Below are 27,326 nucleotides of genomic sequence, written 5' to 3'. Positions count from 1 at the left end.
CCCTGTTGTGCAGATGAGAAACCCGGGACAGAAAAATTATGTAACCTGCTTGGAATCGTACAGCTGGTAAGTAGCAGAGCCAGGCACCAACCTAATTCCAGAACCACTATGCTAACCTGACGCCAGAGCTGTCTGGTGCCTAAAAAGAGGACTGCTTCCCAGCTCAGAGCTCGAAGACTCATCTCTCTTTGCCAGGTGTTTTTCTGTAGCAGGTTACCCTTCCACACCTGAGGCCCAGCTGCTTGCCTCACCCTTATCTGTGGAATGGAAATCTCAAACAGAATGATAGGACAGGAAAGCCTCATTTATTCAGAATCCAGAGAGACGGAGAAAAAGCAGACATGTAAACTATATAGGTTTTATTCTAATTTTATGAGAGACTTACGTGCTAGAGATTGCAAACAGCTCCCCACCCCTCAGATCCAGTCCAAAGAGCATTATGTGTGGCTTGCAGAGCTGGGTTTTTTTTTTTTTTTTTTGATTGAAGTAATGGAGATTTTGCATTTTAAGAAATATTTTCTCTTGGCAACAAAGAATATATGGCAGTATATAAACCAAGAGAATGTATGCTACAGCTTACCATGGAGTAGCAAAAGTTGAGGTAAGCAGCACCTCCTGGCTTTGGATGGGACATGTACTGTCCACTGTGTCCAGCCCTAACTGTCCGCACCAGCCCCCTTACCACGTGCAAGTTATCATTTATCATGTGGCTTGTGCTGTTATTTTTCTTACATCCAATTTGTTTTATTTATTCATTCATTCATTCAAAAAAGATGTATTGAACATCCACTGTGAACCAGGCACCAATTTATTTTGGTGGGTGGTCGTGGAGCACACAAACTGTAACAGTAACAGAATATGTAAGTACACAGTATATTAGTGATCAGTGGCAAGCAGAAAAATAAAGCGACAAAAGAGCATTTGAAGTGTGAGGGCTTGGGGAGTGGCATTAAATATTTGGGAAGGATGACTGGGAAAGGCTGTAAGAGGAATGCGACTTTTGAATTAAAACCTGAATGCAGAGAGAAAATGAGCCATGTAGGTATCTGGAGGCAGAACATTCCAGGCAGATGGGACAGCAAGTGCAAAGAGAGCATATATCCTTGGTATGTTCCAGAAACAATGAGGAGGCCAGTGTGGCCAGAGCAGAGAGAGACAGTAGTGGGAAATGGGTTGGGGGTTAAGATCATGTAGAGTCTTTTGCAATCACCCCAAGTGAAATGGAGAACCATTAGAGAGCTGCTGTGCTGCGACTAGACTGGAGGGGCAAGGGTGGATCAGGGATACCCATCAGGAGTCTACCACTGGAATTCAGGTGGTAGATGATGCAACTTAGACCAGGTAGTAGCAGTGGTGACCAGGGAGGTAGCAGAGGAGGGAAAGAAAAGAATGTGGATTCTGGAGGTATTTTGATCTGCTGATATGGGGTTTGAGAAAAACAGTCAAGAATGACAACACATGTTTGGCCTGAGCAATTGGAAGGATGGGGTTGTCATTTTCTGAGGGGAGGATCAGGCTCGTTGGGGGAAGGATTAGGATTCCAGTTTTGGAGTTGAGTTTAATGTACCTGTTAATATCCATGTGGGGTTGCCAAGAAGGCAGCTTCCTATGTGAAACAGAAATAGAAAAGAGGGCTACTCTGCCAGCTCTGATTGGGTAGTGCTGCCTAGAGTGCTGTGTTGAGATTTTAAAGGCCCATCTAGTCTCAGTTCAGTATTGGAGATCAATAGTGAAGCCTGTCTTGGGAGCTGGATAGGTAAGTACTGGCAAACTCTGGATGTAAGACATTCCATTGTAGAGTGGGAAGAAAATGTGAAAAATTCTATTTGTATGTATTTTTGTCTTATCCTTTTAACATTTCTTAGCATCTTCTATAGTGTACACAGTATATTAGAGTAGCAAATATGGACATAGTTTATAAATTGAATATTCTGTATATATTGGAAGAGTGCTCAGTTTTTACTGATAGGGATGGACAAGCAAAAAGTTTTGAAGATTACTAATGTGAGTATTCTACAAGTATAATAGATGCTTAGAATAGTGATCCGGAATACTGTAAGTACCTACTGAAGAACTCGAAGAAGAAACTAAATTATGTTCTGTTTGGTTTAATGCTTCATTTTTTTATGGTAAAATATGCATTTAGACACATCTACCAAAAATGTTTAATCTATATCTAATCAGGAGAAAACAATAGACAAATCCAAATTGGAGCACACTGTGTAAAACACTTGGCTTTCAAAAATATTGATGTTATCAGATTTTTTTAAAAAAGGCTCAGGAGCTGTTCTAGAGTAAAGGAGATTAAAGAGTTAGGGTAACTAAATGCAAACATAATCCTTGATTGGGTCTTGGGCTGAGAAAGGAAAAAGCTCTAAGAGGGTATTATTGGAACAACTGGGGAACTTTGTATTTAGATTATTTATAGTATTATTCAAGGGTACTTCAGAAAGTTTGTGGAAAAATAGGATTGAAAAATAATACAAATCTAGGGCCGACCCCGTGGCTCACGTGGGAGAGTGTGGTGCTGATAACACCAAGGCCACGGGTTCGGATCCCTGTATAGGGATGGCCGGTTAGCTCACTTGGGAGAGCGTGGTGCTGACAACACCAAGTCAAGGGTTAAGATCCCCTTACCGGTCATCTTCTTTAAAAAAAAAAAAAAAATGCAAATCTTTACGTGAATTTTTTGAAGTACCCTCATATTAGTGTTCATTTTCTAACTGTGATAATTGTTTTGTGGTTATGTGGGAGACTGTCCCATTTTTAGGAGACATAGGCTGAAATATTTCTTGGCAAGGAGTCACGATGTCTGTAATTAAATCTCAAATGGTTCAACAGAACAAACACATGAATTTAAGTAAGGGGTATGTTGGTGTTCACTATTCTTGAACCTTTCCTGTAGATTTGAAGTACTGCAAAGTAAAAAGTTGAGGAAACTAGTATTCATATATATTAATTTTTCCAATTCTCAGAATACTAGGAAATCCAATAATATACCACTTGTAGTGTACTAGATTGTTTCATTGTCTAGAACACTGTCTTCTTCACCCTTCCTGAAGCAATGAACTTGCTACGTAGTCTCCACCATAGTAGCAATGACTGGCATTTTTATTTTCCAGGTGCCTTTACATCCATTGTATTACATTTATTATCATGAATAGTCCATATACATGAAGAAGTTTGGGCTTTGAAGTCCCACAAACTTAGCTAGCCTTTTAAAAGGGCTTACCACATCCCAGGCGCTGTTCTATTTTTTTGTGTATATTTTACGCAAGTTAATCCGTTTCATCCTCTCAGCCACTCTACAGGGGAGGTAATACTACCATTGCCATTTTTAGAAAAAGAAACTGTGGCACGGAGAGGTGGTATGACTTGTTCAGAGTAACACAGGGAGTGAGGATGGGCAGAGGCATGTGGACACAGGCCTGGACCGTGCTTTTAACATCATGAACCAGGTTATCTAAGTTTGCTAGAGCTGCTGTTCTAGGAGTAGGGCTTTTGCTGCCCAAACTTTTGCTTTTCTCAGAGGGTTCCTGGATGCATGTCCGTAGCAGAAAGAATACTCCTTGAAAGAGGGAATAATAATAATAATAATTACAGGAACTACCATCTTTGAATGCCTGCTCTGCACCAGGCACAGAGGAGATGTTTCCTGCCTGATTAGTCTTCAGAACACCTCTATGGGGAAAGGGCTATTATAATCCTCATTAGAAAAAAAGAGGAAACAAAGATTCCAGCAATACCCTCAAAGTCATAAGACATGGAGCTGGGTTTGAAAGTGAAAGTGGTCTGACTCCAGATCCTTGTCTACCTCCCTGTTAGCTCCCCTGCCCCCAGCCCCATGGCCAGCCTGGCTCCACCTGTCATTTCAATGGGTCTGAAGGTAACTGGGCATTGAATGTGGACTGCAGGATGATGGGCCTCACCCACTGCCTTGTTCACCCTCTCTGTTCTCAGGTGGGGACATTTCAATGATAGAAAGAAGGAAAAAAGCATTGTATTCTTCCTTGGGGCTTCTCATTTGGCCTGTGACATTCCATTCCCACACCACCTCTAATTTGCCATTTTATTGAATGACTTTTTCTAATTGAGTGTAACTGGGCAGAAACTTCTCACCATATTGACGCTGGTCATTGCTTTGTCTTGTTTTTGTTTTCGTTCTTTTTCTCCTTTTAGGAAAAAACAAGAGGAGATCCTATTCCTTTGAGGTGGAAGCGACTGGTGAAGTTCCCAGGCAGATTGGCTAGCCTCCAAGGAACTTCTTTGTCCTGGCCCTGCATTGAGTTCACCTGCCTCTCAGCAGCCAACCCTTGGCCCTGGAGGTCCAGGGTGACCCAGCTCTGGACATGGCATTCCCAGCCAGGGGCAAAGCAGAAGTATCTTTCATAAAGGTCTGCTCACGGGAAGCTCCCTTCCCCCCGTGCAGGTTCACACCCCAGCTTCCAGGACTAGACAACCTCTTTGCACCCCTCCCTCAATTAATAAATCAACAACTAATAAATTGATACAGCACAAGAGGCAGTAGAATGAAGTGGTTAAGAGCATGGACTCTGTAGCCAGACTGCCTCGGTTGAATCCTGCCCTCTGCCACTTGCTACCCGTGTGACCTTGGGCTAGCTTACTCAGCTACTCTGCGAATTGGTTTCGTTTTCTGTAAAATGGGGGAATAATAGTATATTTCTAATAAGGTTGATGTGAAAGTGGAATGATTTAATACATATAGGTATGTGCAGTGCCTGGAACATAGTGAGCACTACACAGAGGGTTGTTGTTATTGCTGGTGGTCACAGAAAGGTGCTAGGTCCTACACATAGTCCCTGTCCTTAAGGATAGGCCAGGATAGCATTAAAAGCCTATAGTTTGGGGCCGAGCCCGTGGCGCACTCGGGAGAGTGCGGCACTGGGAGCCCGGTGACGCTCCCGCCGCGGGCTCGGATCCTATATAGGACTGGCCGGTGCACTCACTGGCTGAGTGCCGTTCACGAAAAAGACAAAAAAAAAAAGAAAAAAAAGCCTATAGTTTGGGGGAGCTAAATAGACCTCACTGAGTTATTTAATGCCATCATACCTGTTTTCCCATCTGAAAACAATTCTTAGAGGAAGTGAGATGGTGGATTGTAACCACCTTGCCCTGAGCCTAGCGCGGAGTTGGATCTCAATGTATGTGAATTGTCTTCCTTTTTCTAGGAGCTCATGCTCTGGCTAGGAAGAGAGAGCTGGTCCAGAACCAGACAGCCAAAGCAGGACATGTGCAATGGGATCTGTAGGAGTTTGGAGTCCAGAGGGTTGGTTTCTGTAGCTGGACTGTTCTAGGAAGGCTTCCTGGAGGAGGTCAGACCAGAGCTGGACTTGGGAGGATGAATAAATAAACTGAGCAGAGGTTACTTCAGGTGTAAGAAATGGGGTGACCGGGGATAGAGGGGGGATTGAGGAGACAGGGAGGGCAATCACACGACCTGCCCTGTTTTTAGAGGTGAGAAGGAGATTCAGCTATTCTTTCCTTTCCCATATCATTTTCTAATTGGAGTTTTCCCTGCTTTCTAATTTGTATCCCTCTTCCTATAGTTGAAGGCCAGTTCTCTCTGGAAATGGAGGGCAGTAGTTATTTCAGACCGAATGCACTTTTGGTGTCTTTATAAGGCTCCCTTATGGCTAATATTGGGATAAAGACCAGATGAGGATTCTCAGAGAGAAACGACAGGAATTTTGAGGGCTAGTTCCCAGTGAAAGTTATTTGGTTATGAATGACCAAAATAAGGTATCATCTAAAATGCAAGAACTAGGCGCAGAGATGCTTATAGCAGGGAAGTGAATGAAATAAAAGACTGTTAAGTCAGTGCCATGGGACACACACTGGTTGATCATGTGGGAAAAATAAAGCTAGAGTCCCCTTAATATGATACACTGAATAAATGTAGGTAAAGATTTACTCTTTATTTTTTAAAAAAACACCTTTATTGTATGTACTCTTGAAAATGCATATTTTAAGGCCTCATCACACACTTGAAGAATGAGAACCCTTGAGGCCAGGGCCCAGGAATCTGCATTTTCAATAAGCTCCCTGAGTGATAAAAAAAAAAAATCTATAAATATTCCCTATATTTTCTTCTAGTATTTATATAATTTTAGGGTGAGAAAGGCATGTTGCAAAGGCAGAAATCATTATGAAAATATTGGTAAATAAGGTTACATAAAAATAAACCTTCTATTTAAAAAGGTTTATTTAAAAAAAATTATATTTGTTAAAAAAAAAATCCACCATGAGCCAAAAATTAAAGTTAATGAAAATTTTGATTTTGAAAAATATATGAAAAAAAAAACTTATGAAGAAGTGTAAATATCCTTAAAATATAATAAGCACTTATAAAGAAATAAGAAAAAACAAATATCCCTATTAAAAAGTGAGCAAAGGACATGAATAGGTAAATTATATAAGAAATGTAAAAAATATACCAGAATAGATTTTTTATTACTAATAAACCACTTTTCATCTCTCCAGTTGGCAGAATTGTTTTTAAAAAATAGATTAGAGTTGGTGGAGTAGATTGGTTCAACCTTTCAGCAGGGAAATTTGGTAATAAGAACTGTATCAAAAGCCTTAGAATGTTTCATAATTTTAGATTGAGAAATTCCATTTCTAGAAATTAACTCACTTCTAGAAGTAATCATGAATGTGCACAAAAATATTACCCCAAAAAAGTTTTACAGTATTGTTCCTAATAGGAAAGAATTAGAAACAATTTAAATTTCCAGCAATATAAATTTGGTAAAATACATTATGATACATTCACCCAGTGGGATACAATGTAGCCATTAAAAGTGATGTTGGGGCCGGCCCGTGGCTCACTCGGGAGAGTGCGGTGCTGATAACACCAAGGCCCCGGGTTCGGATCCCTTTAAAAAAAAAAAAAGTGATGTTGAAGAATATTTAATAACATGGAAAAGTGTTAACAGTATATTTTTTAGTAACGGAAGCTTACAAAACAGTTTATGATGATCCCATTAAAAATGTTTATTCAGGGCCGAGCCCGTGGCGCACTCAGGAGAGTGCGGCGCTGGGAATGCAGCGACGCTCTCCCGCTGCGGGTTCGGATCCTATGTAGGAATGGCCGGTGCACTCTCTGGCTGAGTGCCGGTCACGAAAAAGACAAAAAAAAAAAAAAAAATGTTTATTCATAGAACAAAGATTAGAAAAATAAACATTGACATTTACAAGGTTCTCTTTGGATGGTGAAATTGCAAGTGATTATTATTTTCCTTTTTGTGTGGCTTAACTATATTTTCTAAGTTTTCCATAATGCAAAAGAACATTTTCATGATACGAAAACTACAGTAAAGTTTATTATGTAAAAAAGAACAATTAATTGAGAAAATGGTTTGCATATAACTTTTGTCTTCTATATGTGTCATTTCTGTAGTTACTTCCTTAGTGTCTCCTAAGTAGGGAGGTCCTCAGGAGAGACAGGGATCCCCAAGGGGCTCCTATTTGGAGCATTATTAGAGGTCTGTGGCCTGCCTCTTGGTCATGTGGAATCCAGCTTCCGGGAAAACTACAAAGTAACCCAAAGTTTGGGAGGTGAAGAAATGGCAACTGATAGGTCTCATAGATTCTGAGCAAGAATCTCCTTCATGGGCTGGGGGGTTAGCTCAATTGGTTAGAGCTTGGTACTTATAACCAAGGTCAAGGGTCTGGATTCCCTTACCTGTCAGCCGTCTTCCTCCACCCCACATCCCCCCCCCCCCTGGAAAAAACAAACAACACTCCTTCGGAGAGGATCTAGTTTCTCCACCCATATTTTCCCTAAACAGAAACTAAGGCCGACTTTAAGGGCTTGTCCAAGGCCACACAACAATTTAACGACATGGTGAGGCCTTGAATCCATGGCCTTTCCTTTCTGTTGTATTTTTGTAATATGCTGATTTAGATCAAAGCTTCTCATACTTAAAAGTGCACAGGAATCTATTTAAATGTAGATTGTGATTTAGCCAGTCAGGCACTTTCTAACCAGCTCCCAGGCAATGCTCATGTTGCTGATCTGGAGAATTACAGTTTAAGTAGCAGTGGTGTAGAGCACAGAGTCTGAAGCAAGATAGCCAGCTTCTCTATCCTAGCTCTGCCAGGGACTAACTGTATGATTGTTACAGTTATTGTGCCTCAGTTTCCTCAGCTATAAAATAGGCATAATACCTAACTCTGAGCTTTCGAGAAGATTTAATGTTATTACATATTAAGTGCTTTAGAACAGCGTTCACTAAAAACTAGCTATTTATCACATTCCGTAGAACAAGCAGCTGGTGAAGTAGGTTTTTATTGTTGTTTGGTTTTGTTTTTGTTTGGCGGCTGGAAAGTATGGGAATCCAGACCCTTGACCTTGGCGTTACAACACCACACTCTAACCAGCTGAGCTAACCGGACAACCTCAAGTAGGGTTTTGCCCAATAAATAAATGAATGAATGAACAGCGTTTGGAGAAAAATTCTTTCCTGGACGACTAGTCAGAGAAGCAATGGGAGGGCCCGTTGGTGGGGAAGAGGCCCACCTCCCAGAAAACTCTCTTCTGGGTTGTCAGGACAGCGTGGACTGCCCAGAGTGCCCGGAAGCCGGCCGGCTTGCGCCCCACCGGCCAATGGGAGCGAGGGGCCGCGCGGAGGGAGGGGAGAGCGCGTCGCCAGCCCTTTCCGTCCGGGTCGCCGGGGCCCCGCCCCCGGGACGTTGCGACGTCCGAGCATTCCTTGGTTGCTACATCCTCGCGAGGGGCGGGGCGCCTGTCAGGGAAGCGGCGCGCGCGGGCAGCTGGCTGGTTGGGGCTCCGCCGCGCAGTGCCAGCGCCAGCGCCAGACCCGCGCCTTGCGCTCCCCGGCCCGCCGCCTGTGTTCTGCCTCGCGAGCCCGCAGTTCCGCCCTGCCTGTGCGCTGCCCGAGTATGGAGTTGCTGTGCTGCGAGGGCACCCGGCACGCGCCCCGGGCCGGGCCAGACCCGCGGCTGCTGGGGGACCAGCGTGTCCTGCAGAGCTTGCTCCGCCTGGAGGAGCGCTACGTTCCCCGCACCTCCTACTTCCAGTGCGTGCAGAGGGAGATCAAGCCGCACATGCGGAAGATGCTGGCATACTGGATGCTGGAGGTACCGCCCGGACGGGTCCCCCTCCCCCGCCGCGCCCGGCTCTGGGCATACTGAGGCCGACCTGTCGGGACATCCTAGTGCCAAGAAAGATCTGCAAGATGCTCCGGTGGCCCAGATTCCGCGGTCTTGTCTTTTCACTCGGGCACTCTAGCCGGCTGCCTCCGTGGTGTCCCCTTCCCGTCCCCAACACTGATTGTTTCCTTCTGACTGTGACCGCCAGTCATTTGGCACCGTAGCTAAGTCTCTCCGGGCCGGGAAAGCGGGACAAGGGCCACCCTCTCCCCCCCCGGTTTCTCTCAGCGTCTCCTGCTTCCCTCCCCCGCCCGGTCTCCTCAGGAGAGCGCGCCTGGAAAACCCTGGGCTCGGCCGCCCCCGCCCCGGAGCGGGTTCCTGTGGCTGTCGCGGGGTTCTGGCGGGGAAGGCGGTGGGGGTGGCGCGCGCGCTGTTCCTGCCGACAGGGAAATGAAAAGTGCGGGAGGCAGCGGCAGGAGCCTTCTCCCTTCCCCTTGGGTGTGTGCAGTGGGTGGACGTAATGGAAGTAAGGCCCCAGCTTCTGGCTACCAAGGGGGGTGACCCTTCGGCCCGCTTCCCTTCGTTGGGGGAGGGGAGTCTCTGTTGGGAGTCTTTCCTAAGGAAGGGCGCCTCTGCTTTACCCCCCACCCGGGGGAGAGGGGAGGAGGCAACGCAGAGGAAGTGGGGGGCGTCACCTTGGGGAGGATGCATCCTCTGTTATTGGTCCTTCCCACTGTAAGGAGCTTAACCTCTCCCGTTCATGCTACCTATTCCACCTCCCTTCAGCGCACCTCCTCTGCCCTTAATGCTGCTGTGTTTCCCATGCTCCTGCCCCAGCAGTGACTGTGCGCCCTCCCCCAGGTGTGTGAGGAGCAGCGCTGTGAGGAGGAAGTCTTCCCCCTGGCCATGAACTACCTGGATCGCTACCTGTCCTGCGTCCCCACCCGAAAGGCGCAGTTGCAGCTCCTGGGTACAGTCTGCATGCTGCTGGCCTCCAAGCTGCGGGAGACCACGCCCCTGACCATCGAAAAACTGTGCATCTACACTGATCACGCTGTCTCTCCTCCCCAGTTGCGGGTGCGTGTTTAACACCCCTTCCCCCAACACATACTGTCTCCCCACTTCCCAGAAAAAGGAAAGCTAAGACCTCAGAGGCTTTCTGCTCCCTGGGGAGGGAGCAAGACAAGCTGAGGCTTTTTTGGGAAGTAACAGGGGTGGGACAAAAGGTGGGGCAGTGTGGTGTGATGGTCAGGGTAGCCACAGCCCAGTCTTGAGCTGAAGGCATGAACTAAACTCCCTCCTCCTGACCTCCAGAGGATGCCACTCCTTCCTGGTCTTTCCCCCAGATAGCAACAAGTCAAACTGCATGTCTACACTCACTAGTACTTTGCCTCTGGGTTTACACAGCCACCATGAGTTATTTATTGGCAGCAGAAGGGCATGCCTGCACACCCCCACTGGAGTGGGGAAGTGGAATGTGCTCCATGTGGGGGAGGGGGACTGCCTTGGTTGAGTCTTTATCCTCATGTGGACTTTGTGATAGAAAAGCCTCCCGGAGCAGATTAAAGCCAGGCATTGATTGCACTAAAGAAGGGCTGAGGTGTTTCATCCCATCTTCTTTCCTTCCCCTTATATCCCAGAAGAGACAACTCCTTCATAATCCTCCCTTCCCTTTCCTCATTCTGAGGAATTGGAGCAGCTGTTTGGGGCCCGGTGGAAACATCTCTCCCTTTGCCCCTTAGCCAAAGGCCCCAGCTGAGGGACAGACAGGGAGCGGAGCTGCAGCTGCTTCCGATGTGATAATGATGCTCCCTCCCCCAGCCTGCCCACTCCGACCAAGGTCTTTCATAATCCTGTGGGGAGCTGCTGTCACTCCTGTGGTTTGGGAAGTGGCTCCCTGGGCCTCTTGCTGGGAACTTGGGCTGGGCTCCTCCCTGGTCAGGGCAGGAGAGTCACTGGTTCTGCCCTGCCTCAGAAGGAGCCTGGGGAGGAGGTGAGAGAGCTTCATGGATCTAGGAGAGGTTATTTAGGGCATGCAGATCACCTCATGGGAGGAGGGGAGGGCGGGCCTGGGGACAGGGTGGGTGAGCTGGCACCTTCCTCCACCTTGCTCTGTGGCCGGCCAAGTCTTCTCCTGACCCTGAGAGCAGTCTTTGGGCCCCATCGCCCAGGGAGGAGGGCAGCAAGCAGGCTGCTGGGATTGGCTGGCGGGGAAGCCAGGGTACTGGGGCCCCAACTGCTGTGAGTCGAGGAACAGGATTTCTCTTCCTGCCAAGTAGCTTTCAGAGATGGGAGTAGGAGGCCGGAGTTGGGAATCTGGGAGGCCCCACAGCTCTTTGTGATGAATCTGGTAGTTTTAGGCAAGTCTGAATGTGGAGCTGGTTTCCAGTGCCAGGGAGCAAGATGTTTTTGGAGGGGTTAGGACTGGAAGGTAGAAGGGGACTTCCTTTTTGTGAAAAAATTGGGGTGATGTATGTGCCTGTATGTGAGAGGAGTTTTTCAGAACAGGCGTAAAGCACTCTTCCCCCACACCCTCTGCCTGAGCTGTGGGTGGAGCGTGCTGACGACTTCCTAGGACACAGTTGGAAGGGACCTCAGAGAACTCCAGTGGGTCTAAATCCTTGTGCAGCAGAGAAAGTTGAGGCCCAGGATAGGAGGGAAGTCTCCTGACTGAGCATTGCACTGAGCAGATAGGGTAGAATCTGGACCTTCAAGCTAGACCAGGTTGTGTTAAAAGCCAGGGATGTGATGGATGCTGCCAGCCACTGCAGCTAATCACTCCCAGGGTTATGTTCTCCGCCAAGTAGGGCTGGGATTCTCAGGGGTTGCCTGGATACACGGGACCTCACGCCTCCCCATAGGAAGAGCCCCACTCTCAGTTGCCTTCCAGATATTTCCTTGGAAACTAGGTGCTTTTTATTCACTCCTGAGTTAGTAGTTTGGCTACTGGGACAAGCACTGGGAGTAGAATCCTTGCTTCTTTGCCTCACTTCTTCTGGCTCCAGGCCAATGTGTTTTCTGTGGGGCCCTGTGAGAGGCTTGGGGCTGATTTGAGAGGCTGAGGCCAAGAGAGGGACAGCTGTGGCTGGGGGCCTGGAAGAGATTGGGTGGAGTTGCCATTTCTGTTTCAATAAAGAGTCTAACCCACGAGTTCCTTCCTGAGATAAAACAATGAAGAAATCCTCATGCGTGCAACTCAGAAATGGGGGCCAGGTCTGAGAACCCCAGATGAGTAGATTGATGTGGGGCTCCCAGCCTCCCTACAAGACCTAGTATTGGTATGTAGGCTTGTGCAGGTAGGGATAGGGTTTGGTCCCTCAGGGGTCATCTCGATCCATCCTGCCTGGTTTGGTCTCTACCTCTCCTGAGAGTCAAGTGGCACTGGGCACTGTAGGTTTCAGCTGAAGGGAGTAGGGTGGGGGTGTTACACCCCAGGACCTACTCCTGTGTCCCACTAAGGGGATGTGGGTTGGGTTGGGCAACCTCCCCTTTGAGGAACCTCAGAGGAGGCTCAGTGACTGTGTCATAGGAGGGGTGGCCTCACGCTCACTCCTGTTTCTTTGAGGTGTGGACTTGGCTGGGATGCAGAGGTAGGGGGAAGGCTAGCGGTGATCTCTCCTTTCACAAATCCTTGGGGTTTGGAGAGTCTTTCTGCTTCATCCCATAGGAATCTCAAGTTCATTGTGATGCTGGTGATATCTGCTGCTTGTGTCTTTCAACCCTGGCTAGAGAAGTGCTTAGAGCCCTGAATGAAGAAATCCAGGAGAAAGCCTGGATTATTGGCCCCTTAAAGATAACCAAACAGGATTAAAAGGGATAATACATGTAAAGCATGTAGTTCTGGCACCCAGTAAATGACCAATAGATGCTCAAAGCAGAAGCCACCAGCTCTTCCCTACCCTAGACTCCTCATTCCATAGTGCCGGTACATAAAACCAGAAGCACAATTGGGGTCTTGAGCTTAAGAAGTTTGGTGGGCCTTCCTTCTCTGTGAGACTTCTACTTTACTCCCTCTCTTCCCCTTCTCAGCCACTGACCTCACCCTCTCCCCTAACCCCCAGGAATGGGAGGTGCTGGTCCTAGGGAAGCTCAAGTGGGACCTGGCTGCTGTGATTGCACATGATTTCCTGGCCCTGATTCTGCACCGGCTCTCTCTACCCAGTGACCGACAGGCCTTGGTCAGAAAGCATGCCCAGACCTTTTTGGCCCTCTGTGCTACAGGTAAGAGCCCTGTGTGTGTTTTTGCCAAATCAGAAAAATCAGAAGACTGGGAAGGGTGGGAGGTAACTAGGAGATTCTAGTTTATTATACTCCTTTCAAAATTCACTCGTGAAAGTTATATCCTCTTTGAGTCCCCAGTCTCAGTACAGAAGAGCAGATCATAATCAGAGCTGTATAGGATCTCGGAAACCCCCAGTATGTAGGTGGGGACACTGAAGGTGTAAGGAGAAGTGACTTGTTCAGGGTCTCACAGTGAATAAACTGGGAGCAGAACCCTTGGCCCTATTTATGTTTCCACATCAAGGAGGGTCTCATCCATGTCCTGGTCCCTGGCCAGGACCACTTAGGGACCACCCTGATCCTCTCTAGGAAAGAGGCTCTTTCCTATCCACCCACCACTGGGATTTTCCATTGTGACCCCGGCTCTACGCGCTGCCTGGCAGTTTCTGACAATCAAGAAGTCTACACTGGCTGTTATCCTTGAGGTTTCCTTGTCTCATGGTTCTCTCTCCTTTCCAAGATTACACCTTTGCCATGTACCCACCGTCCATGATCGCAACGGGCAGCATCGGGGCTGCAGTGCAAGGCCTGGGTGCCTGCTCCACATCTGGGGACGAGCTCACAGAGTTGCTGGCAGGGATCACAGGCACTGAAGTGGTGAGTGCTGGGCAGCTAGCTGGCAGCTGGGCAGCAGCCTCTCCTTTCATGAAGCAGTGCTATTCCCTGAGCCTCCAGTAGAGGGAGGCGTCTATCCCCAACCTGGTCCTGACTCCTGGTCTCACACCTTTGTGACTTCTGTGGCCTTTTATCTCCTGCCTGGGTCTGAAGAAGAGCAAGTGTCTTGGGTGGGGTGGAGGACCCTGGCCTAGGTGCCCTTTTCTTGCCAAGTGGTGTGCTGGGGTGGGGGTGGGGGTGTCAGATGCTGGGCTGCTCTCACACCCTCTTGCCACATCCTCTTGCCAGTTTCTGAGAACTGAAGACCTATTCCTGGGGGTGGGCTGTGGCCTAACCTGCTCAGACTTCCCTGTGTGCTGGGAGGCGGCCTTCCCCTGCACCTGCTGCTATGGCGGGAACGGTCCCCCCTCACTGTTGCCCTGTTCCCAGGACTGCCTGAGGGCCTGTCAGGAGCAGATTGAAGCTGCGCTCAGGGAGAGCCTCAGGGAAGCAGCCCAGACCACCCCAAGCCCAGCACCCAAAGCCCCCCGAGGCACCAGCAGCCAAGGGCCCAGCCAGACCAGCACTCCCACAGATGTCACGGCCATCCACCTGTAGCCTCGGAGAGGCCCCCTCCAGTGGCCACTAAGCAGAGGAGGGGCCGCTGCCCCCTCTTCCCTGCCTCCAGGAACATACCACATCACATCCGAAGCCTGAAGGGGCTCCTGTTCCCCCTACCCGACAGTGTGCAGTAAGGGGCCTGGCCAGCCATGTCTGTGTTTGGATGGCTGGTCAAGCTCCTCCTTCCTGCACCTGACCAGCTCAGCTCCTTCCCTGACTCTAGCTGGGGATGGGCCAGGCTGGTCAGACACAATTGAAACAGGTAAAATATATGCACCAGGATTCCTTTTTGAGGACCCCCTCTCTCTGGGGCTCTCAGGTTCTCAATTGCCAAAATACCCCAGTGCCTTCTAAAGGTGTCGCCCCTTCTAGGGTTATTGTAATTGGATTGGGGTCCTTCTGAAGATGAAATTTCAGGCACTCTGATAGACATGTTAGAGAAGATAGTATAGATGACTATTCTCAGCACTTTGGAGACCCCTGTACAACCCATGGTCACAGTTGCTCCTAGAGGGAGGGGCCTAGGCCTCTGTCAGGGCAGAAACCAACAGATTCCTCCTTGCTGTTCAGTGCTGAAGGAAGAGGTCATTTTAATTTATTAATTGCTTTGAGTAAGAGGGTATAGTGGGGCCTGTCTGCCCAACTGGTGGTAACCCTGGTGGTTGCTGTTTCCCTCCCCTGTGCTATTGACTAGAGGATCTTCGTGGCCAAGGAGCTGCTACAGCCTGGGGTGGGGTCATGCCCTCCTCTCCTTTGGCCCCCTGCTCATTTTCCAGGGGGAAGGATACAGCAGGGATGCGCTGGAGGTGACTGATCCCGTCTGGAGAGGGAGGCAAGCCCTGTTGACACAGGTCTTTCCTAAGGCCACAAGGTTTAGGCTGGTGGCCCAGGACCATCATGCTACCTTAATAAAGATTCTGGAATAAAACTGGCTTTGGCTTTTTGGACTGAATGGTGTTGTGGGTAAAAATCCTACTTCTAATTAGAATGCATGAGGTAAGGATGTGGAACTCAGTGGTCTAAAGCAGGGATTGTCAAGCCTTTTCTGTAAAGGACCAGTAAGTAAATATTTAGGCTTTGCAGACCATATCGTCTCTGCCTCAAATATGTGGTATATGTGTTCCTAAAAATCACTATGCTGTACCAAATTGCATAACAAACCACAGTGCTGATGAGAAAAGTGGGGCTTGAGGCACAACACTCAAAACCTTGATGACACATTTTTTTTAAAAAAGGAAATAAAGAGGATAGCATAGTTTTTACACATTAAATGGATAGGAAACACTACAATAAATATGGCCCTTTATCTCGAAAGAGACACAAAGCATGCTTGTGGAAGCGGACGTGGGCAGGGCTGCAGCGTGTTATTGAAGTGGTGGAAGGACAGCGCTAACACCAGCCATGGGGCATGTGCCTCTCACAACACTGGGGGTGAGCTGGGGTAGCTCATAAGGTTTTGGGTGCGTGGGTTTTGTTTATTAATTTGGTGTATGTAGTTTAACTGGGTACAGTTTTCTGCATTCACCTAGTGTTTCTAAAGGATAAAATCGTGCATAGGCAAATGTGAAATTTGCGCTATGATCAAACTGTTCCCAAATATTAACTGGGTTGGAACAAATGTGCATTTTCAAAGATAACAAGGGTTTATAGCAGGATTATACTCAACTCTGCTGTTGTAGCACAAAAGCAGTCACAGAAAACATGTAAATGGTGGGCATGGCTGTGTTCCAATAAAGCATTATTTGTGGACACTGAAATATGTTCACATAATTCTCACTTGTCACAAATACTGTTCTTTTAATTTTTTCCCCCAACTATTTGAAAACATAAAATTTATTCTTAGCTCACAGGCCACACAAAAACAGGCATTTGTCCCTAGTTTGCCAACCACTGGATTTCACTGGCCAAAAAGGTAGAAAGGGAACCTGTTTGGTGCTGATCCCAATCTAATCATTCCTGGGCCCAACCTTATCCTCTGACCTTTCTTGTCTCTCTGCTGTTCTTGAAAAGGAGTTTTCTGCTGAAGCCCTTTCACCCACACCTGAGACACAACCATCTTTTGAACAACCTGCTCCTGGTTGCTGGCATTTTACTAAAGTAGCCTGTATCATGTCAAGAGAAGGCAGAGAATGTGCCCCTGGGGGCTAATAATGCAAGTGCAGCCTGGAGAAAAACTTGTAGATTACATGGGGGTCCTGTGTAAACTGGGTAAGAATTCACTCCTGAGACACCACAGGGACTTGCAGCTAAAGAGGGAAAGTAGAAAGACCCCCATTGATACACCAAACCACAGAGGTTCAATAAATACCTGCCTTTTTGTTTTTATCCACATCCCAGTGACTTGACACAATAGCCAGAGAGAAAGTACTTATATCAAACCTGGCTGGGGAGTTGGAGTGCCGGCACACGGAATCTCAAGTCAGGTCCCAGAACTGAGCAGGGACGAAGGCCTAGGATGGGAGAGGGAGCCAGCCAGACCCTCAGTCCTCCCTGTTTAGGACTGAGAGCCACAGATGACCCTGTGACCTGTCACTGCCCTGATCTGGGTCTTGAGCCATAAAGGCTCAGTGTCATCTTTAGTCACCAGTAGGGTCCTGGTTTCCCCTCATGCCCCTCAGACCAGGACAGGTAAGCTTTCCTCACTCCATGGTGATTGGAACATCTTCCACATCTCGAGGGACTGCACTCTGAAGCTCACGCCTGATTTCGGGGGACAGTTGTGGATGGGGCTGCAGCCGAAGCAGTTCCAGGAGTGCCTCTTTCTGATCTGTGGCCAAGTCTGCCTTGTAGCGCTGAACCAAAGTTAGGAGGCACTGGTGCCAGAGCACCGGCAGCTCCCGCTTCTCTGTCCGGAACCCCAAGAAGTGGAAGACCAGGGCATCCAGCACCCGGTAGGGCAGTGCATACTTCTTATCCAGCAGCAGTCGTAGGAAGATGCTGTTGGCACCACTGTATTCCATCTCAGCAATTTTCAGCATGGCTGCACTGGTGGGAGAGAGAAGTGGGGTGGGATCAGTTGTAGAGGAAATGTTGGAAGGAGGATCCTACTTCTTCTCCTCCTCTGCTGGCCCTTACACTATGGTATTCCTAAGGGGGCCACCTCAGGCCTTCTCACCTATCCAATCTTATTACACTCCCTTGACTTCAGCTATGTCTACATGGACTCACCGCAAATCTTTACCTCTGGCTTAGACCGCTTGTCTCAGTATCCAACTAAGAGTGTGTCCAAATGTCCCAACATCTCCACCCATTACTTAAGTTCTTCCTGTGTTCCCTATTCATTCATTCAACTATTTATGGAGTACCTACCATGTGCCATTGCCTGGGATCCTGATCTTGCGGAGCTTACATTCTAGAGGCGTAATGATACCCCCACTAGCTTAAACAAGCCACACACCCAGGGCCATTCTTAGCTCCTTCCCCACTCTGCCTCCCATCCCCAAGTCCCAGCAATTCCATTATTTGGATATCCACTGACCAGTCCTCTTCCACCCCCACCAACACTACCTGGAGTGCAGCACAGGGATGGAGCACTTGGTGATGATGCTACCCACGATGATGGCTTCCCGGAGGGTACAAGTGCCCGACTCACACAATGGGATCAGGATCCCTGGGGAGGGTCAGAGGGTATTCACTTTGAGCCTGGGGTGAGAGAAAGAAGGTACAGCAGGAAGCACCCCTGCCCATCCCAGTGACAGTCACTGGAGCGTGGCCTGAGAGAGCCATTTCCCAAGTCAGGTGTGCTGCTTTAACCTGTAGGAACTCCAGCCCCTCCCTTTCTTCCCTGCCTCTGGGCTTCCACCTTTGAACCAGGCTCCAGGCTTGAACAGGGCCTTCTTGAGTGCCATGTAGAGATGGAAGTTGAGTCGCTTGTATTCGGCAATGTCATCTCGTACCCGGGGAAGCAGGACAAGGTTGTAGAAGCGCTGGGCCATGCGTTCCCTCAGGTTAGAGGCGAAAATCCTAGTGGAGGGGAAAAGGGAAGAGTTCCCACACAATAATCTGGACCTGGCCCTTTAAATGTCACTGTGGATGGTGCATGCAAGAGATTTTAAAGTAAGATATGGAACCATTCTCTCAGTTGGGGGTGTGTGGGAGCCTGTGTGCAACACTGTAGTGGATTGAATTATGTCCCCTCAAAACTCCCTGAAGCTTGAATTGTGTCTCCCAAGTTTTATGTATTAGAAACTTAGCTCCCACTGTGACTGTTAAGAGTGTGGGAAATCCTATTACGGTAATTGAAAGGTGGAGCCTCGAAGAGGTGATTGGATTGTAGGACCATGCCATAGTGAATGGATTAAAAATGGTGGTTAGGGGTGTGGTTCTGAGGGCTTTAAAAGAAGAGTAGAATCTGTCTCTCTGTTCTCTCTGCTTCCACCTTCTTGCAATGTGAGACCCCCGAGTCACTGTCGCCACCACCAGATGGACTCTGAACTTCCCAGCCTCAGCAATTGTAAGCAATAAATTTTTCTTTATAAATCACCCAGTCTCAGGTATTCTGTTATAGCAACACGAAACAGACTAATACAAACACCCAGGTCAGCTTAAAGAGAGAACAGGAGGATGTGATATTATAAAAATATATGTTTGGTTTTCATCCCTGTCTCCTTATATACAACTCCTAAAATTGTTAGACTCTCCAAGATGATGGGTCTTTTTTCTTTTCTTTTCTTATTTTTTAAAGATGACTGGTAAGGGGATCTTAACCCTTGACTTGGTGTTGTCAGCACCACGCTCTCCCAAGTGAGCTAACCAGCCATCCCTATATAGGGATCCGAACCCGTGGCCTTGGTGTTATCAGCACCACACTCTCCCAGGTGAGCCACTTATCAGCCCCTGTGATGGGTCTTTTTGAATGCTGATGATGGGTGGCAGCCCTTAGGTAGCTTTAGGATGGGGGCTGGTGACAGGAAAGACCAAGGTGGGACTTTTAGTCCCACCCCTCAACCTCCAGGAAGGGGAGGGGGACTGAAGGTTAAGTTGATCACGAATGGCCAATGATTTAATCAATCATGCCTATGTAATAAGTCCTCCATAAAAAACCAAAGAAGGCTGGGTTTGGAGAGCTTCCAGATAGCTGAACATGTGGAGATTTCTGGAAGGTGGAGTACCTGGGGAGGGCATGGAAGCTCCACACCCCTTCCCCCATACCCTGCCCTATGCACCTCTTCATCTGTATACTTTGTATTATCCTTCATAATAAACTGGTAAATGCAAGTGTTTTCCTGAATTCTGTGAGCTCTCAAGCAAATTAACTGAACCCAAAGAGGGGGCTGTGGGAACCCTTATTTATAGCTGGTTGGTCAGAAGTTCTATAGGCCTGAACTTGCAACTGGCAAGTGGAGGGCAGTCTTGGGGACTGAGCCCTCAACCTGTGGGATCTGACACTATCTCCAGGTAGATAGTGTCAGAATTGATTGGAGAACACCGAGCTGGTGTCCCCTGGAGAACTGCTGGCTTGCTTGCCAGTGGGGAAAAATCCCCACACATTTGGTCACAGAAGTCAGAAGTCTGTCTTCTGTGTGTGTTGACTGTTAAGACTATAAATAGAAAAAGGTTTGTGTTTTGTTTTACCCTTATAGAGGGACAACAAGATGTACCTAAACAGGGTGAACACTGTCTTTGATCCCACACCCAGCTACCCTCACCTACAGACCCAAGCCACTGAACCCCCATCTGCTCTACCTGGTGGCCTGGTACATGGCAGCAGCAGTCCAGGCCTCAGGCTCTGTGATATAGAGAATTTGCTCCCAGTTGGAGAGTGCAGGGATGATCTTAAATGCCTTGGGCAGTTTCCCACTGCGGTACTTAGATAACACCTGGGAATAAGGGAGGTAAAAATCATCATCATCATCATTAATATTTATAGTACTTGCCATGGGCAGGGTACTTGTCTGGGTACTTTTCATATATTAACTCATTCAGTCCTTACAACAATCCTGTAAGGAGGTGCTACTATTATACTTGTTTTACAGATGATCAGAGTTTGGTAACTTACCCAAGGTTACCAAGTCACTAAGAGGCAGAGCAGGAATCTGAACCCACACACTCTGCCACCATGCCTCATGTAGTACAGACGTGGGCACCAAAGCCCGAGGCAGGAGCCCACTGCCCCTGTAGGGGTATTCTACTCCTCTCAGCTCTTACCTCCCGGACTCCTCTGTAGACATCCAGGACCCGGGGGTCCAGCTGGGGCATAGGGAAGCCTGACACCTCTGACATGACCGTCTCAACCTCCGTCTGCTTCTCAGTCAGCTTCTCCATGATGATGTCAGCCAGGGTGCGCCTAAGAGGTGGTGCCGCCAAGGGGAGGGAGGAGGAAAACGAGCTGTGGTCACTGTCCAGGAAGCTCCAGACTCCCCACACAGTCCCTTGTGAGCACTGACAAACTGTGATCCTACTGGGATGTGTGTGTGGCCTCAGTGCCCCTCTGCACCCACCTACCCACCCACCACAGAATTGCTACAGAGTGTGAAGGACCCAAAAGTCAACTTAGGACAAAGCTGGCAGTCATGTGAAGGTTAAGAACCTGGACTTTGGCTGGTCGGTTAGCTCAGCTGGTTAGAGCATGATGTTATGACACGAAGGTCAAGGGTTCAGATCCCCATGCCAGGCAGCTGCCCAAAAAAAAGAACCTGGACTTTGATGTCAGTCTGCCCAAGTTCAAATCTTTGCTCTTCCTCCCTGTATGACCTTGGCCATGTTACTTTGCCTCAGTTTCCTCATCTGTAAAACGGGGGTAATAACAGTATCTACCTTATAAGGTTAATGTAAGGATTAAATAAGTGAATGCATATACGTTACTTGGAACTGTCAGTTCATAGCATTTGCCTAATGAATGTGGCCCATTTCAAACACACCTGTCACGTGCTGGTGACTCTCCAGTTACAGACCCCTGGTCTGACCTTTCTAGAGTGCCAGACACATCTCAATTATCTACCAAGACTTCAAGTAGCTGGGATCATTAGAGAGAGACTATGGCACGAATTCTCCCCTATTTGTATTTATTAAAATTAAAATCTATGGAAATATTTCTAAGACTGATTATATTATTCTCAGCCTCCTTAAGCAGAGTATATCACACATATTCTTCTCTTAATGATTCAGAATTACCATCACCTTGGGCTGTGGTGTAATAATGGTGTCTTCAGAGTCTGCTGAAGTGTATTTAAAACTACTCCTGTTTTCTGGGGGCCTACTCAAATGCCAGGCACTGAGTTTGGGACTTTCCAGATATGTCATATAGTCCATGCAACACTTACGGGAGGTGCTTTTACTGCCCGTATGCAGAAGTTAATAACTCACCAGAGGTCTCACAGCTGTTAAATGGGGGGAAAGAGTCACAGGTCTTTCAGGTTCTAAAGTTCAAGTACAGTACCCTATAATGTGCCCACAACTGAATGGCCTCTGAATGCTGAGTTCATGTGGACCTAGGCCTGCTTTCTGAAGATGCCAGCTATCATTTCTCAAGACTGCCAGGAGCCCCTGTTTCTAGTAGCTTATCTCTTCTATTTATATTGTATGCTGGAAAACCATTCAGCTAAGGTCATCAGAATTATCTATGAAGTAGGAGTGATGAGGCACTGAGTGAGAACCTGAGAGCTCTCTGGTGGAATAAGCACACATGCCCAAGTGCATACTTTGTAACTTCTATTTCAGTTGTTATTCATCAGTCCAGAAGAAGGGCTCATTTCTTCATTCTGTGCTCTCAAATAAGCTACCACAGAACTTATCATTCAGTCTCCCTGTCTTTTTACAGTATGATTAGCAATGAGAGCTACATTAACTCAAAACAGCTTAAGAATCAAGGACATTGTGTTAATATCACAGGGTCAGAATGAACTGATTGAGGGCCCTTATCCTAGACTCCCCTTCCCAGGGCCAAAGTCCATGGGATCAGGAATTTGACCACAGGTTAACCTAAATGTCTATATGTTTTGGAGCTAGCATTTATTATAGATTGGAATAAATTAGTGGTTCTAACTAGGGGTGATTTTGCCCCCTGGGGGACATTTGGCAATGTCCGGAATCATTCTGGGTTATCATGAGTAGAAGAAAGGTTGCTACTGGTATATAGAGAGGGTGGAGGTCAGAGACATCTGCTAAACCTCCTACATTGCACAGGACAGCTTCCACAAAAAGAATTATCCAGCTCCAAATGCCAATAGTGCTGAGGATGAAAAACCCTGGATTAAATGAAGCTTAGGGTATGAATGAAGCTTAGGGTATGACAGAGATTTGTCCATGGAAATTGAGTTTACCACTAAAAAACTGAGCATACCAAGACCAAATGCAGTGGGGTAGATCTCCCCAGAGTCATAAAAAGGGCCTGTAGCTGTTTCCCTCGGTAATCCAGGCAGTTCTAGAACAAATGGACAAAAGGGGAAGGGGTATTTTGAGTCTGGGTTATTCCCACTCAGAACAGTCCTTTGAGGATAGGCCAGTTTTGTCAAGATGGTTCCCCTACAACTAGCAATGCCCAGGCTTTTTCCAAAGGTAGGGAATCAAAAGTCTGCCAGGGTACTTGCTTCCCTGTGGGAACTTTCTGCCAGGACCCATCCTAGCTGTACCTTGCAGGAGGGTTCTTGTTCATGAACATCTCAATGGCATGTTCATCCTCAGGGTCCACGACTACCTCTGCATGGTGGTCTGCCCCTTTCATTATGGCAGCCTTCTCCAGAGTGGGCCACTCCTCATCTTCGTCATCTGATCCATCCTGAGGCACTCCTGGGCCTATAAGAGGGGAGATGAGATGGATAAGCAGAATAAGGAGTGGGTGAAGGATTTAGAGTCAACTTGACTTTAACCATTACATAGTATAGGCCTCGCATATGCTGGTAATAGACACAAATGTGTGAAATGAAATAGATGGTGCATATATTATCTTCCTGTCCCCAGGGGCCTGCAATCTTGTTTGACAAACAAAATTTATAAATACAAAACCATAGGAAATAATAATGAATGCACCATGCTTAGTTATGTAGCAGGAACTGTTCTAAACACTGCACATATGTTAATTGGTTAACTCTCATATTCTCAAGAAATAGTTACTATTATTATACCCAGTTTCATATGGGGATATTGAAGCAAAGGAAAGTTTAAGTAATTTGCCTAAGGCAGGTAGTCTGGGTCTAGACTGTGCACACACAATAGGGCTTGATTATATGCCAAAAGCAGTGGTAGAGACAATATATACTCTAAGCTCTTAGATGAGTGCTGAGGATGGTTAGGCTCCCGACAGGCAGTTTGGGAGCAGAAGGATTATGTTCTGGACCTGGGTAACAACACAGGAAAAAGGGTTTGTTATAAGAGTGTCTGTTGGGCAGTAGCAAGAAACAGTGCTAGATGGGAAAAGCCACACTGGAGGGCCTTGAAGGCCAGGCAGTGGAGTCTGATTTCAGTTGACCAACATATTTTAATTGATTCTTGGAAGGCTACAGCTGTCTCAGCATCTAGAAAGAGGTCTAATAATCCAAGCAGGGAGGTAAAATGCTACATATGAACAGATCATTAAGAAAGGAGGCAGGGGCTGGCCGGTTAGCTCAGTTGGTTAAAGCCTGGTGGTATAACACCAAGGTGGAGGGTTTGGATCCCCATACAGGCCAACTGCCAAAAAAAAAAAGGGGGGTGTTATAAAAGCTAAATGGGTGAGGGGAGGGGCCAAAAACTCCCAAATCTGTACTTGTAGGTGATCTCCCTTTAGTGCTAGATCCTAACTGCAGATGCCTCCTGTACAACCACTCTTGGATGACCCACAGGCACTTCAGATTTCACCCTTCATCAACTAAACTCATTCTCTTTCCCTCCTAGGTCTACTCTGTTCACTGTGTTCCACAGCTCAGTAAATGACACCCAACACTAAACCTGAGAGGCAGTCCTGCCTTGTCCCTGCCCTCACCCTCAACACTCAATAGGAATATCAAATCCTATTCGATTCTACAAGCCTAGATAGATCAGCACCATTTCTTACCTGGATTAATTCAACAATCCTCCAACAAGTCTCCATGTTTCTGACCTTATTTCCCTCCAACTCGTTCTCCACTCTGCAGCCAGAGTAGTCTTTCAGAAACACACATTTGATTTGGTCAGTCCTATACTCAGAACTCTGCAATAGCTTCCCATTGCTGTTAGGATGACTTTAAATCCATGGCATTTAAAGTCTTTTGTAGGCTTGTCTTGTACCTACCTCACCTTCATTCATTAATCCATTCATTCAGTAAACATTGAGTGCCTACTATACATAAGGCACTGTTTTAGTTGTTGGAAATATATCAGTGAACAAGAGAAATAAAAATTTCTGCCCTTATAGAGCTTAGATTCTAATTGGAGGAGACAGACATAAACAAACATAATACATACATAAATATATTGGGTTAAAATATTGGGCAGGCCTCTTTGAGAAGGTGAAGAATTGAGGAAGTAAGTCTACAGGTGTATGGGAACAGAATACCCCAGGCTGAAGGAGCAACCAGGGCAAAGGCCCTAACTTCCCATGTTTAAGGAGCAATGAAGCCTGTATAGGTGGAGTGGAGAGGGCATAAGGGGAAGTAGTAGAATAGGTCAGACTGGCAAAGGAGGCAAATCACATAGAGTATTGTAGACCACTGTAATCGTCTAGCTGTTGAGTGGATCATAGGGGATCTGGGATACTAACTAGGAAGCTAGTTCAATAATCCAGGTAAGAGATCAGGGTGGCTTGAAGAGGATGGTGTTCCAAGATGGTGAAAAGTGGTGTGATTCTGGATACACTTTGAAGGCAGAGCCATCAGAATTTCCTGACAGGTCAGATGTGGAGTGACAGAGAAAAAAAGGGGTCCAAGGTTTCTGACTGAAGCAAATGGAAGGATATTCTGCTACCAACTGAGATGAGGAAGACAGTGGAGGAACAGGTTTGGGGAAAAGGTCAGGATTTCTGTTTTGGACATAATAAATTTGAGATGTCTCCTAGAGTTCAAATTGGAGATGCCAAATAGGCAGCTGAACATAAGCATCTGGGTTTCATAGAAGAGATCAGGCCTAGAATATAGAGTTAGAATTAGTCACCAAATAGATGGTATTTAAACTATGAAACTTGATGACAGCACCAGAGAAGAGAGTGTATTATTAGAAGGGAAGAGGTCTGAGGCCCAAACCCTGTGGCACTTCAATGACAAGAGGTTGGGAGAAAAGTAAGAGTCAGCAGAGGACACTGAGAAGTGAGGTAGCAGTAAAACGGGAGTGTGATGTCTTGAAAACCAAGTAAAGATACTGTAGTCAGGAGGCCAATATGCAATTGTGTCAAATATTGATTTTAGGACAAATAAGATGAAGTCTGAGAAATGGATTAAGCAACTCAGAGGTCAATACTTGCTCTCTAGTGAGAAAATGCCAAAGTCTTTCAAGTCATCTCTCTCCCTCTCTGGCCCCTAAACACATTTTTTTTTTTCTTCCCTGCTGGAACACTCCTCATTCATTTTTTGGGTCTCAGCTTAAAGGAAAGCAACCTTGGAAGCCTGACCCCCAAGACTAATGCTATTGTTTTCATGGAAACTACACTTTTTAAAATCATGGAATATATTATTCTAATTGTCCATTTAATCGTTTCTGTCCTGGGCTAGACTAAGGCCCTGAAGCCAGACACATTTCTGTCTTGTTTATTTTTGTACCCAAACCATCCAAACGCCTAGCACAGTGCGAAGCTAGTAGTAGGCATCCCACAAATATTTACAAAATCAATGGATAAATGCCAAGACTCAGTGGCGTGAGCGATCACTTCCTGTTGGCCTAACTTCAGGGGTGCCTAGAAGGGAGTGCCTGAAACTAGGAGTGGGCGTGGAGGGCTGTGGCCAGGGCTCGGTCTTCCCCATTCCATTACCTTTGCAAGAATGTAATATGGACCCCTTTCTTGAGTTCAAGCTATTCCCCTGCTGGACACCTTCTAGCCGTCCACCCTCCAAACCCCACCCCAACTAACCACTCTCTTCCTCGCCCCCCCACCCCCTGACACTCACCCAAACGCGTGGTACGCTCCCGCGGCGCCGCGGACCTGCCCCCAGTCCCATGCTCGGCCTCGAGATCCTCCTGTTGCTGTCGCGCTTGCTGCAAGATCCGCCGGCTCAGCCGGGGCCCCACATACTCTTCCTCCTCTTCTCCGGTTCCACGACCCCGCCGCTTTTCTCGGGTCCCCGCCCGCACCGCGTTCCCCGCCAGAATCTGGTCGGCCAGGGGCGCATGTTTTTCCTGACCCCCGGCTCCACGGGCCGCCTTGAATTTGGGCATTTTTCACCAAAAATTTGCCGAGAAGCTTCACACGTGGGGTCGGGGACAAGCCCAGAATGCGCTTGCGCACTGAACTCCCGGTTCCCAAGAGGCCACACAGCGATCAGAGCGACCCCTGGCGTTCGGAGGCCAGAAGTGCCGCCAGCGCAGCCCCGCTCCTAAAAGAGCACCCGGTTCCTGGAGCTAGACTCCCGAATAAATTCATAGCCTTTGTCGCTGGCTCCTCTACATGGTGGCAGTCCGAGACATGACTTCCTAGCTTCATGGATATAGGCCTAGGGTGCCCAGCCAAACGGGAATTTTCGCAGCTACCAAGCTGGGGGCGGGAATCGGACGGATGATGTCACTGAGGCGTCGCCGAGGAGGTGCCCAGACACGCCCCCGCTCCCTGGGGGCGCGTCGACCCCGCGCTTCGTCTTTACGTATTTCCGGAGCCC

General features: G+C 47.5%; 2 protein-coding genes across 5 annotated transcripts in view; one reads left to right on the top strand and one right to left on the bottom strand.

The window, feature by feature from the left end:
- Positions 1–15,559, top strand: part of CCND3 (cyclin D3) — an 86,139-nt gene extending 70,580 nt beyond the window's left edge. For 2 of the 4 annotated variants that reach the window (XM_063096614.1, XM_063096613.1), the window contains exons 2-6: positions 4,180–4,394; positions 9,997–10,212; positions 13,197–13,356; positions 13,877–14,013; positions 14,461–15,559. In XM_063096614.1, the coding sequence (XP_062952684.1) occupies positions 4,350–4,394; positions 9,997–10,212; positions 13,197–13,356; positions 13,877–14,013; positions 14,461–14,628 (726 nt within the window). In that variant the 5' untranslated portion in view covers positions 4,180–4,349 and the 3' untranslated portion in view covers positions 14,629–15,559. Of the gene's footprint in view, positions 1–4,179; positions 4,395–8,763; positions 9,124–9,996; positions 10,213–13,196; positions 13,357–13,876; positions 14,014–14,460 lie in introns of those variants that run through there. The other 2 variants (XM_063096612.1, XM_063096615.1) reach the window with 2 other exon arrangements.
- Positions 15,560–16,251: 692 nt separating this feature from the next.
- On the bottom strand, positions 16,252–26,975 carry BYSL (bystin like). The gene is made up of 7 exons (XM_063097015.1): positions 26,622–26,975; positions 23,202–23,364; positions 20,779–20,917; positions 20,317–20,450; positions 18,434–18,594; positions 18,139–18,241; positions 16,252–17,616 (listed from the first exon to the last, which is right to left on the bottom strand). The coding sequence occupies exons 1-7, from the start codon at positions 26,887–26,889 to the stop codon at positions 17,271–17,273; spliced, it is 1,314 nt and encodes a 437-aa protein (XP_062953085.1). The 5' UTR covers positions 26,890–26,975; the 3' UTR covers positions 16,252–17,270.
- Positions 26,976–27,326: the final 351 nt, after the last annotated feature.

The sequence above is a fragment of the Cynocephalus volans genome, chromosome 5, assembly GCF_027409185.1.
Source record: "Cynocephalus volans isolate mCynVol1 chromosome 5, mCynVol1.pri, whole genome shotgun sequence".
NCBI lineage: Eukaryota > Metazoa > Chordata > Mammalia > Dermoptera > Cynocephalidae > Cynocephalus > Cynocephalus volans.
This window is presented reverse-complemented; position numbering and strand designations above follow the sequence as displayed.